This window comes from Pseudonaja textilis, chromosome 11 (assembly GCF_049901715.1).
Source record: "Pseudonaja textilis isolate UNSWEBS1 chromosome 11, rPseTex1.2, whole genome shotgun sequence".
Classification (NCBI taxonomy): domain Eukaryota; kingdom Metazoa; phylum Chordata; class Lepidosauria; order Squamata; family Elapidae; genus Pseudonaja; species Pseudonaja textilis.
The window spans coordinates 18,267,312-18,283,139 of record NC_142000.1 but is presented as its reverse complement, the minus strand read 5'-3'; the positions used below and the strand labels follow the sequence as shown (position 1 = coordinate 18,283,139).

General features: G+C 43.6%; 1 protein-coding gene across 3 annotated transcripts in view; it reads left to right on the top strand.

Annotated features, from left to right (window-relative positions):
* RPGRIP1L (RPGRIP1 like) overlaps positions 1-1,361 on the top strand; it is a 58,872-nt gene extending 57,511 nt beyond the window's left edge. For all 3 annotated transcript variants that reach the window (XM_087940688.1, XM_087940689.1, XM_087940687.1), the window contains exon 26: positions 637-1,361. In XM_087940688.1, coding sequence (XP_087796814.1) covers positions 637-749 — 113 coding nt within the window. In that variant the 3' untranslated portion in view covers positions 750-1,361. The remainder of the gene's footprint in view (positions 1-636) is intronic.
* Positions 1,362-15,828: the final 14,467 nt, after the last annotated feature.

Here is a 15,828-nt window from a genome sequence, read left to right as displayed (position 1 = left end):
CTCTCTCTTCTCTCTTTCTCTCCTCTCTCTTTTCTCTCTCTCTTCTCTCTTTCTCTCCTCTCTCTCTCCTCCCTCTCTCTTCTCTCTCTTCTCTCTCTCTGTCTCTGTGTGTGTTTTTCTCTCTTTCTCTCCTCTCCTCTCTCTCTCTCTCTTCTCTCTTTCTCTCTTCTCTCTCTCCTCCCTCTCTCTTCTCTCTCTTCTCTCTCTCTGTCTCTCTGTGTGTGTTTTTCTCTCTTTCTCTCCTCTCCTTCTCTCTCTCTCTCTCTTCTCTCTTTCTCTCCTCCCTCTTTCTTCTCTCTCTTCTCTCTCTCTGTCTCTGTGTGTGTGTTTTTCTCTCTTTCTCTTCTCTCCTTTCTCTCTTCTCTCTTTCTCTCCTCTCCTTCTCTCCTCTCTCTCTCTCTCCACCCTCTCTCTTCTCTGTGTGTGTGTGTGTGTGTGTTTTTCCCTGCTGTAATTGCTGATTGTTTGATCTCTGCCTATAGTACATATATGTATAGTATATATTTTGAAGATAAAACCACTATTATATGACAAACCTCTGTTTGCTGTTATTGCTCCTGGGTTGTCTCGCGTAGTAAAGCTGTGAGCACTCTGTCCTCTTGATGCGTCAGTCTCTTGCTGGTTTTTCCTTTCTAGTTGTCAATTCACAAGACAACAGAACGGTGATTGGGAAGCTGAGAGTGACGGTAGAAGCCCTGGCAGCCCTGAATTCAGTCTGGAAGAAACACGGAAATGCTCCGGGAACCTGAACCTGGAGGCCTGGCGGGCTCTGATGGAGAGCAAGAGAGAGAGAGAGATTTACCTTATATTTAAATGGATGATTTGTACGTAAAGCCTGCTCGGCTTGCAGTTTTAAAGTTTGTATATGTTTTCTCCTCGGTTTGAATTTATATTTTTATATTTCTCTCTGTCTGTCCCTAGCCCAGGGCTATCTTTCCAGCCCATCAGCCTGTAAATAATTAATATCTACATGACTGAATGATGGAACTTTTTGTTAATTGAATATATGTATATAAAAGAGAGAGAAGAGAGAGTTAGACTGAGTGAGTGAGTGAGTGTGAGAGAGAGAGATTTTCTAATGTGTGTGTATAAATATATTGCATATACAAAAGTTATGAAAAATCAAGTAATTGTATAATAATACTAATAATACTAATACTAATAATATACACTTAAGCCTCAGAAAACTGATTAAAAATACCTCTGTGTTATCCCTAATCACCCCACTAAATGGAATGCCTGCGATTAGCCTCATTAAGAATTTTATACTGCAAAGCTTTTATTAGAAGCAATATATGAAAATTACTTGGATAAATGTGTTAATCTGCCTCTTTAAAATGCTAATATCCATTTTATGCACATTAAGTCTCAGTATGCGTTTCCTTTGATGCATGCCATTTCTATCAATTAAACACAAAGAATGAGGCTAGTCCCCAGATTTATTAAATTACTGCAAGCTTTTACCAAAAAAAAGAAAGAAAGAAAGAAAGAAAGAAAGAAAGAAAGAAAGAAAGAAAGAAAGAAAGAAAGAAAGAAAGAAAGAAAGACAGACAGACACAACTTTTGCCCTTCTGCGAACAGTTGAGATTATCAAGTTTGGAAGGTGTGTGTTTGTGTGTCTGTGTGTGTGTGTGTGTGAGAGAGAGAGAGAGAGTCCCATAAATGGTGCATATGAATGTGTACGTGGAGGTCTTGAAAAGAGGAGTCACCTGTAAGCATATGAGATTTACATATATCAGCCACATATTAAAGTGTTTTACACTTCAGGCTTAGCTATTCCTTCTCTCTGCTTGGTCTACCTTCCTCCTACTTAGACCGTATTTATATAATAACACGATACAAGGTAATTGTAACTCAACATTTAGTTCATTTAGTGACCGCTCAAAGTTACAACTGCACCGAAGTGTGACTTACAAGCGTTTTTCACAGTTACGACCGTTGTAGCAATCCCCGAGGTCACCTGATCAACATTCAGAATCATCGGCCACCGACTCGTATTTATGACGAGTCCCTCGCTCCCCTTTTGCGACCTTCTGACAAGCCATGTTTTAACGGGGGGTTGGGGGGAGCTAGATTCACTTAACGACCGGGGTATGGACCGCTGCAGGGATTCGCTTTAGCCACGGTGGCAAGAAAGGCTGTAAAACGGTGTGGGGGGGTGGGGGGTTGTGTGGGGTTGTGTGTGTGAAATGCACCGAGCGACTGTCTCGCTTTGCAGAAATTTTGGTCGCAGGTTGAGGACTTAACGTGCATAACCTGGAGAAATTCCAGCTTTCCGGCCACGCTGATGAAAAAGATTTAAATGAAATTCGCAAGAAACAGGTAGTATTTAAAACTAAATTAAATTAAAGAAAAAGAGGGGATGGAAGGAGCTACAAATAACACTGGGCCCAACCCTCTCTACTCATTTCTGTCAAGGAGTATTGTTTCCAGAAGCACTTTTTTTACTTATTCGTGTGTGTGTGTGTGTGTGTGTGTGTGTGTGTGTGAGTGAGTGTGTGTGTGTGGTTATTTTCGAGCCTTTCACTGGAAGTTTGTCGGGGAAGAGCGCCCCGCCGTTTGCCAAAATGGGCAATCTTTTCCTTTTGTGCACGTAGATGTAAAGTCTTTGGGAAGATAAGTAATTTATTAAAATCTTACCTAATTTACCATGATATATTAAATCTCTGCTTCAGTGATCACAGGGCATTTCATTTAGAGAATTAGGCGTTCCCTCTTTGTGTGATTAAAGCTCTGGAAAATGAGTTCTTTGCTGCGATTTGTGAGACACTCCGAGCCTGCTAATGGCGAGAAGATGGAATAGATTATGAGACAATTCATTGCAGTTCAACAGAAAGAGCGGAAGGGAGGGGAGGAGGGCAAAATATGGGAGGGGGGGAGTTTGGGGAGGGGGGAGAAGCACGAGATCTGTGCGTAGTTTGAACCATCTGGGCCTGGAGATAATCCTCGATGTCCAACGACTCGCTGAGCGGCCGTTCCAAGTTGCAACACCCACTGAGAAAAAGCGGACTTCCGACCAGGGTTTCCGCAAGACCATTGCAGTTCCCCCGCCCCCCCCCTCGCGTCACGTGATCAAAATGCGGGCGCTGGGAACTGGCACGGACAACAGTTGCACTGTCCCGTGGTCAGATGATTCCCCCCACTTTTGTGTTAACCTTGCCGGCTGGCTTCCGACAAGCGAACTCGGCGGAGGGGAAAAGATGGGTTTGCTGAACGACTGCGTGGCTCTCTGGACAGCTTGTGGGGAATCTGCTTAACCAGGATGGCCAGAAAGGTCGTAAAATGGGACGCGATTTGCTCAACAACCATCTTGCTCATGAATGGAAATGCTGGGCTCAGGGAAGATAAGGACTCCTTTGAATGGCTTCAGATATGTCTCTGCCCAGCGAGGGTTTTGAAATGGCAACCATGCTGGATTAATTTGTGGATGTATATCAAGAGGGCAATTTATCTATCTATCTATCTATCTATCATCTATCTATCTATCTTTCTATCTATCTATCTATCTATCTTCTATCTATCTATCCATCCATCCTATCTACCTTTCTATCCATCCTATCCTATCTATCTATCCATCCATCCTATCTATCCATCTATCTATCTATCTACTATCCATCCATCCTATCTATCTATCATCTATCATCTTTCTATCTATCATCTATCTATCTTCTATCTATCTATCCATCCATCCTATCTACCTTTCTATCCATCCTATCTATCTATCTATCTATCTATCTATCTATCTATCTATCTATCTATCTATCTATCCATCCATCCATCCATCTATTTATCACCTTCCTATCCTTCTATCTATCATCTACCGTATCTATGTACAGTATCTCTCCATGCATCCTTTCCCTTCCTCTCTCCCTTCACTCTTCCGTCTTTCCTTTTCTTTCTTTCTTCCTTTATTTTATTTTCTTTCTTTCCCCTCCTCTCTCCCTCCCCTTCCTTCCTTCCTTTTCTCTTTCGTTTTCTTTCTTCTTTATCAAGCTTGTCCATTGCCCATCTCGCCAAGGGTGATTCAAATATCTTGGCCACAAAAATCCCAGAATTCTGCCTTTGGAATTCCGACTCCCTCTTTCAGTTCATGAGGGATTGTTGACTCTCTCCGAGGATTAAACTCTGCAAGTTCTCACAAATATTTGCGCTGCCGAGAGACGTTCTTGGAACCGCGGCCTTTTCCCCTTCTTCCCAAACAGGCACATGTTGGCATTCTCCCTTGCTCTGGATTCAGCCCGCTGCCATCGGCCCATATTTCCTCGTATTCTTTGGCTTCCCACCCCAACTATTGTCATTAAGGCTCCTTCTTCTGCATTACGATAATTTAAACCAGCTCGATTTGACACCAAGATTAAATCCCCTCCACCCCCCCTGAGCTTTTCAGAAAAGGAAGCTGTGGTATTTCGGCAGGAGGTTTTGATTATTCGCCTAATATTTTGCAACCCCAAAGCAAATACTTTCCATGAAAAGAAATTAATCATGAGACTTAAGACCTGTTCCCAACTGTGGGTCGAACTCTGTGGCGCGACTGTGCGGTTGAAGGTTCAACGCGGAAGGTGCCCAACCTTGGCGACTTGAAAACTTGTGGCCTTCGACTCCCAGAATCCCCCAGCATCCTTCTGGGGCCTTCTGCAACAGTCCGACTTCTTCAGGTAGACCACTTTTTCGAGTTGATACGACGTCTTGATAACCAAGGAAAGTGCAGGACCACAGCCTGCAGGACGGATGGGTACGGCAAATATTCCAGTGTTAACTTTCCTTTGCGGTAATTAATAGTTCCCAGCCGTGCCGTGTCAAATAAGAGTTGAGATGACAACCCCATCAATTTTTCTCATTACTGAATGTGTTTTGTTTTCATTCAGAGCTTTTTAACGCATCTTCTCATTGGCGCTGGTTTGCTGCTTCCTTTTTTTTTTTTTAATGATTAAAGACAATTATGTCACTGCTCTCAAGTTAGGCATGTCTAACTTGGCGAAATACTGGAGGGGAAGAAAAGGTGACTTAAGACACGGATTTGCACAAGCCCCGCAAATATTTTGTCACATGCACAGAAGGAATTGACTTTGGAGCGGTATGGTGGCCTAGAGGTGAGAGCTCTCATCTCACAGTCAGGAGGCTGTGAGTCCGATCTTAGGTAAAGCAGGGATCGGATTCAACCGGTGTTACTACTAGTTCGGTAACTACATTTTCACGTGCTTTCGAACTGCTAGGTTAGCAGAAGCTGGGACAAGGAATGGAAGTTCACTCCGTGACGTGGTGCTAGGGATTTGAACCGCCGAACTGCCGACCTTTCTGATCGACAACCTCAGCGTCTTAGCCACTGAGCCTTCAGACCTTTAAACCATCTGCATTTTGGAAATGTTCCCCAGTCGAGATCCAGACTTTGTGTGAACACACGAGAAGCACTTGGAAGCTCTCTTAGAAGGGGTTTGGCACCGGATAAGCCCTAAATTAGATCGTATTTGTTCTTTGAAAACACTCACAAGTGTTTGCCTAATTAAACAGAAGCATTATCATACGGATTTATTAAGCTTACACTAAGTATAGATTAAGCACAACCATTCCGGCTTGATTTGCAACCGAGGCAGCCCATAGATTGAATCCCAGCATGCACTTATAAACATATGTTAATTTTCCTTTTTTTAAAAAAAAGATATAAATAAAAGCTGGATTCCAATAGAAGGTTTTGATTTGGGAGTGACTTAATCCAGGGAGTGGGAGGGTATCTTTTGTCCTTCGACAGGAGAACAAATGATAGGGAGCTGTATTGTCATATTCTTCACTTTGTAAAAAGAACTTTTTGGACTGCGTTGTGATATGTAGCCTTAGTTCTTCCCAAAGTCCACATGAAGTGGATTAAAAAAAATATTTAATATAGACATGTGTTTCTCTTTTACTTCTTCCCTCCATCGATTTAATCAGCTCCAAATCGATGGTAAAATCAAGCGTAGACAATGCCTAAAATGAGCTAAAATCAAGGAGAAAAGTGCTTGAATAACTAGGGAAAGCGTTTCTCAATCTTGACCATTTTAAGAGGTGTGGACATCAGCTCCCAGAATTCCCCAGCCGGCATGTACAGCATATACAGGAAATTGATTATCATCATGATAAACTTAGCTAAGCCAAGCCAAATCTTTACTACAACGACAGACCAGTGTAGAGCTACATCTATGCCTCTTTCATGGCAACAAAATAGAAGTAGGATGTCAGGATTCCAGCAATTGCCCTATTTAAATCATGATTCTCGAGCCAAACTTCAAGAAACTTCAAAGACTTCATTAGAGGCGACAGAATGGCCCTGCCCTCTATGAAGCCAACTCTGGCCTACGTCATTTACAGTCCCCTGTGGCCCTGTTTCCTCCCTCCCCCCCCCCAGGTGCATCATAAATCAGATTCTCCAACTGAGCACGTTCACCCGGGTGTCATCAATCACATTCTCCAATTAAATATATTCGCGGGCAAAAGCTGTGGTATTTTAGATACAATCTCTTAAAGAGAAGAGTTGGAATGTGCTTTCAACTTCAAACTGCTGCGCTGCTACTCCAGATTTTCTTTCTCCCCACGTTTTTATGGCAATTACTAAAACAGGCATAGGAATGTTTTATGAATTGACACGGGGTTTGGTTTTCATTTTCCATTCCAGCTATTCAATTCTCAGATTTCCTCTTGGTCTCCTTTTCTATACACACTAGGCTCATCCTGCTTATCTTTAAGCCTGAACAAGATCCACCAGATAGAAGAGTATGAAAAATTCCCTTCCAAGACCTCCTCCCAGCCTCCAATCTTTTCTTTAACGATTCCCAACACACACACACACACACACACACACACACCACACACTTTTTAGGTGCCAATTGATGAGTTCAATGTTATTTCTAGCTTAAAGGTCTAATAAAAAGGAAAGTTGGAAACCCTTAAACAATCCACTTTTATGACTTTGGACTTGTCACAATCTCTAATTTGAAATACAGGTATCAAGAAAATTGGATTTTTGTGTGTGTGTGTGTGTGTGTGTGTGAAAAAGAAGGGAAAGAGGGACTTAATAAGCATTTTCATAATTAATCGGCGGGTTCTTTGCAAAGAAGAAGAACGTAACGAACTTCTGGATGATAATAGCCTGAAATCGATGTATGCAAATGCGAAAGGTTTTCAGCTCAAAGCTTCTACCGCTTCTTTGTGACTTGTTCGTAATATGCAAGTTGGAAAACTCCCTCAAGAGGAGAGAAGGGAAGGAAGGAAGAAAAAAAAGCACCAATGAAGCAAATATCTTTTCTAAACAGCATTTTAAGTAAGAGAGAGACAATCCTGGGCACCAAAAGCTTCATTGCCCCTCCCCCCCCAGACCTCCGAGACCACCCGTTGTTGCTAAATTGCCATTTTTAATGAGGAGATACTTAATAATGAATGATGGGAGAATAAGCCTGTTCGCTATGTTTCCTTGTAATTATATGCAGATGAATTTTTTTTCTTTTTCTTGGCTCCAGCTATTACCTTTTGGAACACGGATCCCCATCAAATGGTCAAATACGCCTTCAGAAGTTGCGGGAGCTTCGTCACTGGAGCCTTTCAAGAAGAGAGTGGATTGTCATCTGTCAGGAATGGTGTAGGGTCTCCTGCTTGGGCAAAGGGTTGGACTAGATGACCTATAAGGTCCCTTCCAACACTGTTATTCTCTTCCTCTTCCTTTTTTCTCTTTTCTCTTCTCTCCCCTCCTCCCCTCTCCTCCCCTTCCCTTCCCTTCTATTCTAAATTCTATTCTATTCTGTTCTGTTCTGCTCTACTCTACTCTACTCTACTCTACTTCCTTCCATTCCATATTCTATTCTATTCTAAATTCTATTACGTTCTATTCCCTATTCTACTCTACTCTACTCTACTCTACTCTCCTTCCATTCCATATTCTATTCTATTCTAAATTCTATTCTATTCCCTATTCCCAGCCCAAAATCACCTGGGAGGCATGCACAAACTTGTCAGCTCTAAGACTTGTGGTCTTCAACTCTCAGAATTCTTCTGGTCATGTTAGCTCAGGAATTCTGGGAGTTGGATCGCGGCTATATAAGAATCTCGATCACCGTGAGCCTGATCCAGACAACCTGGGCTTTGGCTGAACCTCATTCAATCCGGAAGCTTCCGAAATTGTTCCTCCAGCGTGGAAGTTGTTTCAAGGGACAGGAATTTGTTGCCTGTTTTTTTTTTTTTTTACAGAAGTGACTCCCTTGACCCTGTTGCGAGGTTGTGAGGCGGGAACCCTAGAAAAAGCACACACACACACACACACACACCAGGCCCAGAAAGAGACTTCAGCTCCTTTTGGGTACCCCAGATGGACCCAAGGAGTCAAGGGAGAGTCGACGACATTCTTCTGGATTGCTGAGGGCAATGTGCCACGCCATCCCAGATCCACGTCAAGGTTTCCATCAGAATGCACAGCCAAGAGCACATCGCTTGCCAAGCCCTGGTCAATGTTATGGGAAACGGTGTGAGATTATGCTCTGGAGTCCTCCCGCTAAGTCGGACTGGCACCAGTCCCTAACAGTCTTCGCATTCCTCCCAAACCAGATGCAGAGGGCGGAAGATTTGACAGGCCGTCTCTGAGAACAAGAGCATCTTGCTACAAGATGTCTTAGCAGCTCTGAAGGGACCACGTAAGAGAATAACAGCATAACCGAGTTGGGAGGGTACTTGGAGGTCTTCTAGTCCAACCCTTTGCTCAAGCAGGAAACGCTATACCATTTCAGACAAACGGTTGTCCAGTTATCGTCTTCAAAACCTCCTGGGATGGAACACCTAGGATTTTTGAATACATTGAAGCCATTACACTATTTAATTGTTCTTTCTGGAAATGTCTCCTAGGTTGCTTCTCTCCTTGATTAGTTTCCACAAATATTGGAAGACACAAATATTGGATTAGCCCCACAAATATTGGAAGACTGCTAAAAGTTCAGAGGACAGCCACTAAGATGATCAAAGGCCCAGAGACGAAACCATATGGAGAACGGCTGCAAGTTTTGAGTCTGGCTAATCTCAAGAAAAGAAGAATTACGGGTGACATGACAGCGGCGTTCCGATATCTGAGGGGCTGCCACAAAGAAGAGTTGGGGTCAAACTATTCTCCAAAGCACCGGAGGGCAGGACAAGAAATAATGGATGGAAACTAATCAAAGAGAGAAGCAACCTGGAATTTAGGAGACACTTCCCAACAATGAGGACAATTAACCAGTGGAACAGCTTGCCACTGGAAATTGTGGGTGCTTCATCACTGGAGGTTTTGAAGAGGAGTCACCTATCCGAGATGGTGTAGGTTCTCCTGCTTGAACAGGAGGCTCAACTAGAAGACCTCCAAGGTTCCTTCCAGCTCTATCCTATTCTAAGGATGTCCTTCTTTTTACTAGATTAGACATACCCAGTTCCTCGGCAACCGTTCTTCATCCATTTTAGCCTCCAGCCCCCTAATCAACATTATTGCTGAGGTCAGTTCCATGATTGGACTTTCTCCTGGATAACAGAACTTCTTAGATTCCCAACCCCAAGGCTTTCTCCACGCAGGGCAAGGCAGCCTACATGTCACGTCTTCCTCCAATGTATCCCTTCAACTACATACCTGGAAAGTATGCTGGGCTGGGAGGAGCAAGCGGCAAGAGTCCACGCAACAGGCTAGATAAAGTTAAAACCATATCAAGCAGTTTAGCAGTTCAACATGTTGTGAGAATACAACCATCGGCTTAACGCGTTGTTGGATGAAGCAGCCTATCCCATTAAACCATGTTTTATTTGGCTGGGTTAGCCCTGATAGGCGAACATTGTGCGGTGGAGTTTTGTGAACCCAGATTTACAATGAAAAAGTGTCTTTTGTGGCACAAAATGATTTTTAACTGAAGCCTCCCCGGTTCTAGCTTCACATCAATATCCAAATATTCTGATGGAGAAGAATATAGATGGGAGGGGGGAGAATGACCTTTGTTTGAAGGCCACGTTACAATCTTTAAATTCCTATTTAATAAAACTCGGGGTGGTGGTTTTAGCTCTTCATTTTGAAATCTAGCAAAAGTTGAAACATTACATTCGGGTGCGCTGAAAATAAGCCCTGTAACGGCCTGACTTATTTCTGGAGTAGATGTGCAATGAAGTTGCTCGCAGAAATTAAAAAATTGTAGCGCGGTTCTGGTGGTGAAAATAAAAGCAGGGAGAAGGGAAGAGAGAGGTTATTTACAAATTTAGATCCTAGCAAGTTTTTTCCCCCCCTTGATCACACATGAAAATATGTAATGCTCTGCTCTAAAGAATTAGCATATGGCTCCATCTACAGTCCGGAATCAAATGCACACATATATCCCTTCTAGTCCATTTGTAATTCCTAAAACTATGTTTATCATCTGTCTGTCTGTCTCTATCTTTATCTATCATCCATCTATCTATCTCTATCTCTCTTGTCTATCTGCTTGCCTGCCTAATATCTATCTATCTATCTATCTATCTATCTATCTATCTATCTATCTATCTATCTATCTATCTATTTATCTATCTATCTATCTATCTGAAGTCCATTAAACCGAAGGTGCTTTATGAGCAAGTAAGCAGATGGCAGAACTCTGCTATTTATTGCCAACAAAGTAGTTTTCTCTTACCCCATTTTTTTTTTCTGGGGAACCTTCTCCATGAAGGATTAGTGTGAAAAGAAAGTAGGGACCTTTCAAGTCGCCCACAGTGAATCCCGACTTCAAATGGAGTTGGATCTGCGGACTCTCCAGAGTGTTAATTACTTCCTGAAAACTATCTTATCTTCCTGACCTTACAAAATTGATTCATTAGAAGAGAATGTTTGTAGCTCAGGGTTGCACTATGGGGTCCTTGGTGCCGTCTGAGCTGGGTTGTTTTCTTGCAGACATTTCACGACCCAAGTAGGTAACATCATCAGTGCTAAAAGGGAGTGGGGTTTGCTCTATTTTTATATGCAGCTGGTTTGCCCTTTCAGTGTTGATGGGAGCAGAGGTTTCTTGATTACGCTGTTGTTTACTGTTTGTTTGTCTGAGTCGGTAGAGTGAGGGTTTTTTTTTTAACACACGCACACACACCTCAGTCTACAACTAAAGGGGAAATGGATTCTCCTTGCAGGGGATATTAGTTTAGGAAAGGGACTTTTCAAAATATTTATTTGAAGATGCAGAAACTTCCCTTCACCATAATTTCTAGACAGTTTACACAGAAGTAAAATTACAATATTATAATTTTCTCTCTCTCTATCCCCCCCACACACTACAATTTTGATTTAAATTTCCTGGCATCTTTGAAACTAACAGCTATATTTCCATCTGCACATATATCTGTGGCCACCTATTGTATGGATACATTCAGCCCCTGTCCATCTCCTTATCTTTCTAATCTGCGGGTGTTGCAGATTTTCAAACTCTCATTGTTTTTAAAAAGACCGGTAGACTTTATTGCGGACGGAGAATCTTTAAATAAATCAAATTAAACCACAGGGAAGACAGTGGGCTAAAGTCCTATGGTGACTTTTTAAATGAAAATGAAATATTTTCATTTTAGAAGAACAATAACACAGAGTTGTAAAATTACCTCTGATTAATATCAAATACACATTTTATGTGAGGCAATTGGATTATAATTTGATTACCTGACCTTGTAATTAAAGTTTATTAGAGTGTCCCAAGCCTCTCTCTATATGTAATAGCTTCTTTTAGCCCAGTAGGAAAAGCAACAGGAAATCTAAGCCTCCAGTTTTGCATTTAAATAGGTGAGAAAATGTGGTAATAACATGACAAATAGGTCTGGGTTTTTTTGATCATTAATCGTGCTAAGCAATATTCATAAATTCAATTTTGAAGAAGTTGGATACTTTTTCTTCCCCTTTTATTAGTTTCGGTGTTATTAAATGAGATTGTTTCTGACTAATATATTTCTCGACTCAAACGGTAGCTCCGAGCTGTTATTCAAATCAAATAACATGCCCCTTACTTGTGCCTAGCACTCATAAATGCCAAGTTGTGATACATTTCTTGGTGATGGTCACGAATATTAAAGGAGGCAATAAAGCTTCTAATATCTCATAAGTAAGCTGATTTTTCTAAAGGACTGGAATCAGCCACTGCGGGAGAGGCAGGGGGCAGGGGGAATTTCTGGACTATAAGGCCTACAGCAAAGTCTATTTTTCTTTCTTTCTTTTTCTCTTTCCTTCCTTCCTTCTGTCTTTTTTTCCTTTCTCCTCCTCTTCCTCCTCCTCCTTTTTTTCTTCTTTTCTCCTCCTCCTCCTCCTCCTCCTCCTCCTTCTTCTCCTTCTTCCTCTTCCCCTCCTCCTCATCATACGGTTCGAGTGTTGTGTGAACATCAGCCAAATATGGCTTGTTCCACAAACCATATTTATAAAACCTGATTGTGCAACATGCAACTTCATCTGAGACAGGATGAGGAGGAGGAAGAGGAGGAGGAGGAGCAAGGGAGGAGGAGGAGGTCACCTCTCACTTCTTTTCATAGGGTTTGATATATATTGTGACCAATTTATCTATCTGAATTCTATGGAGCTTAAATACTAGGAACTCTATCCAGAGCATCTATGTGGCTCAGAGTTTTATTTATTTATTCAACCGTAATATTTATTGGCCACCCATCTTAACCCAGGGCACCTCTGGGCAGCTTACAAACTTAAAGAGCTAGACATTTGGGTTCTGTGTTTCTCAACATTGGCCGTAGCAACCTTAGTAACCTTGATTTAAAAGGTGCGGCACGGTTGGCTGGGAAATCTCTTGAAGTCTACGTATCTATCTTAAAAGTGACAAAGGCTGAGAAACATCAGGTGGGTTCTTAGCCTTTATAAAGACCAACACAAACCAGAGTAAGTCTACCTCCACCTGATACCCATGTCCTTGAAGACAGCAAACAATGCCTTGCAAAACTTTTTCCTGTCCCTTTATTTTGCTGTATTTCATTATTAAGTTTATATGCCACCCATTTCACGGTTGAGCGACTCATCGTCATAAAAAAATAAATCATTAAATCCTTAAAACCATTAAAACATTTTTTTTTTGTCTCTTTCCTCCTTTTCTTTCCTCTCCTTTTACTCTCTGGAAAACTAGGCCGGGTCTCTTCAAAAAACGCAGCCCACATCTTCTCTTTATGGTGGGCTGAGGCACCTCCTGTGGCAATCCAGTCTTTGTGCGTGTCTCTCTCTCTGATCTCCCAAGACCATTCCCACAGACAGGTAGTCTTCAAGTTTATTTTATTTTTTTGTCAAACATGTACAAGATAACAAGTATGAACATGAAGAAAAACGAAGGGAGTAAATACAGATAAATGGGGACAGTAAGACAGTAGGCCTGCTGATGAGTTTATGTATACCCCCTTTAAGGACCTCTTAGGAATGGGGGGGGGGGGGGGGGGGGGGGGGGGGGGGGGGGGGGGGGGGGGGGGGGGGGGGGGGGGGGGGGGGTGTGTTTTGGGGGGGGGGGGGGGGGGGTTTTGGTTTTTTGGTTTGTCGCGGTGGGGGGGGGGGGGGAGGAGGGTGGGGGGTGCGGTTTTTTTGTTGTGGTGGTGTGGGGGGGCGTTGGTTTTTTAGACGTGATGTGTGTGTTTTTTTTTTTAGAAAGGTGGTGTGGAGTTGTTGTGGGTTTGCGCGTTTTTTTTGTTTGAAGGATAAGGGGGGGGGAGGGGGGGGGGGGGGGGGGAGGCGGGTTTTGAAGGAGAGAAGGTGGCGGGGGGCGGGTGGGCGGGGGGAGAGGGGGTGGGGTGGGAAGGAGGAGAGGGGGGGGGGGGTGGGGGATGTGGGGGGTGGAGGTGGAGGAGGGAGGGATGGGGGGTGGCGGAGGGAGAGAGGGGGGGGAGGGAGATGGGTGATGTGGTGGGGTGTTGGGTTGTGGTGGGGAGGGAGGGAAAGGGAATGTGGTGGAAGCGGGAGGGGTGTGGTGTGAGGGAGGGAGTGGTTGGTTTGAGTGGGTTTTGTGGTGTAAATAAAAAGCGGGGGGGGAGGTTTAGTATGGGTGAGGGGGTGGGTGTGAAGAAAGACGGGGGGGCGCGGTGGGAGGAGAAGAAAGGGGAGAGAGAGGGGGTGAATAGCGGTGGGGAGGGAATATTTGGATGTAGTGGGGGTTTTTTGGTTGGAGGGGTTTTTTGTGGTTTTTTGGAGGTGGCGAGGGGGAGGGGTTTGGTTTTGTTTTTTGGGGGTGTTTTTTGGTTGAAGAAGGGAGGGGGGGAGAGGGGGTGGTGTGGTTAGATGAAGGGAATGTGGGGGTGGTGATTTGGGATGGTGGGGGAAGATGTTTTTTTGATTTTTTTTTATGGGAGTTTGGTGTTTGGTTTGGTTTTTGTGGGGGGGGGAGAGAGGAATAAGGGGGTGTGGGGGAGGGTGGGGGTGGGGGGGGAGGGTGTGATATGTTTTTTAGGAGGGTGTGGAGATGAGGTGTGGGTGTGGGGGGTTTGGTGGGGGGGGGAAGGAAATGGGGGGGTGAGGTGAAAAAAGAATAGGTGTTTTTGTGTTTGTGGAGGGGTGGGTGGGGTGGGGAAGTGTGGGGGGTGGGAGAGGAGTGATTTATTGGGGGGTGGGGGAGTTGGATGTGTTGATGGTGGGGAGGGGGGTGGGAGGGAAAAAAGGGGTGAAGGGGAGGGGAGGGGGGGGAGGTGGGGGAGGGGGGGCGGGTGAAAGGGTTGAAGGGGAATGGAGGGGAGAAAGGGTAGGAGAGGGGTGGGTTTTGTTTTGGGGGGGGGGGGGGGGGGGGGGGGGTGGGGGGGGGGTGTGGGAGGGGGGGTGGTTTTTGGGGGGGGGGGGGGGGGGGGGGAGGGGGGAGAGAGGGGTGTTTGAGAGATGTGGGTGGGGGGAAGTTTGGGGGGGGGATGGGAGGTGAGAGGGGGGTGGGGAGGTGGGGTTGTGGGGGGGGGTGGGGTGGGAGGGGGGTGTTTGGTTGTGAAGGGGTGTATTTTTTTTTTTTGGGTGTGGTTTTGAGTGTTGGATTGTTTATATGTTGGGTGTGTTTTTTTTTTTTTGTGTTTTTTTGGAGTGTTTTTTTTGTTTTTTTTTTTGGTTTTTTTTTTTTTTGTGTGGGGTGTGGGGGGTGGGTGGGGGGGAGGTGTGTGTGTGTGTGGTGGTGTTTTTTTTTTTTGTTGTTGGGATGTTTTGGCGTGGTTTTTTTTTTGGGGTGTGTTTGGTTGTGTTTTGGTTGATGTGGTGTGGTTGTTGGGGGGGGGGGGGGGGGTGTGGTGGTGTTGGTTTTTTTTTTTGTTTTTGGGTGTTTTTTTTTTTTGTTGTGGTTTTTTAGGGGGTGTGGGTTGGTTTTTGTTTTTGTGTTGTTGGTTTGTTTTTGTGGGTGTGTTGGTTTTTTTGGTGGGTGTGGTTTTTTTTTTTATTAGGTTTTTTTTGTTGTTTTGTTGGTGGGTTGTTTTGAGAGGGGAGGGGTGTGTTTTTTGTTTTTTTAGGTAGGAGTGGGGTGGTTTTAAAATGGGTTTGGGAGTGGTTTTTTTATTTAATGAGATTTTAGTGAGGGGGTTGTGGTAAAATTTTAGAAGGAGGAGGAAAAGGGAGAAAGTTTTTTTGGTTGATGATGGTTTTTTAATAAGGATATATTAGTTTTTTTTTTGGGGGGGGGGGTGGTTTTTTAAATTGTTATTTGATGAATTTTTTATTTTGGTTTTTTTTTGTTTTGTTTGTTTTTTGAGTTTTTTGATATTTTGTGAGAGAGATGTTTTTTGTGTTGGTTTTTTTTTTGTTGGGTTGTGTTTTTTTTTGGGTTTTTGGTTTTGGGAGGTGGTTTTGGGGATTTTTTTTTTGGGTGGTTTTTTTTTTGTTGTTTTTTTTTTGTTATTTTGTTTGGTGTGTTTTTT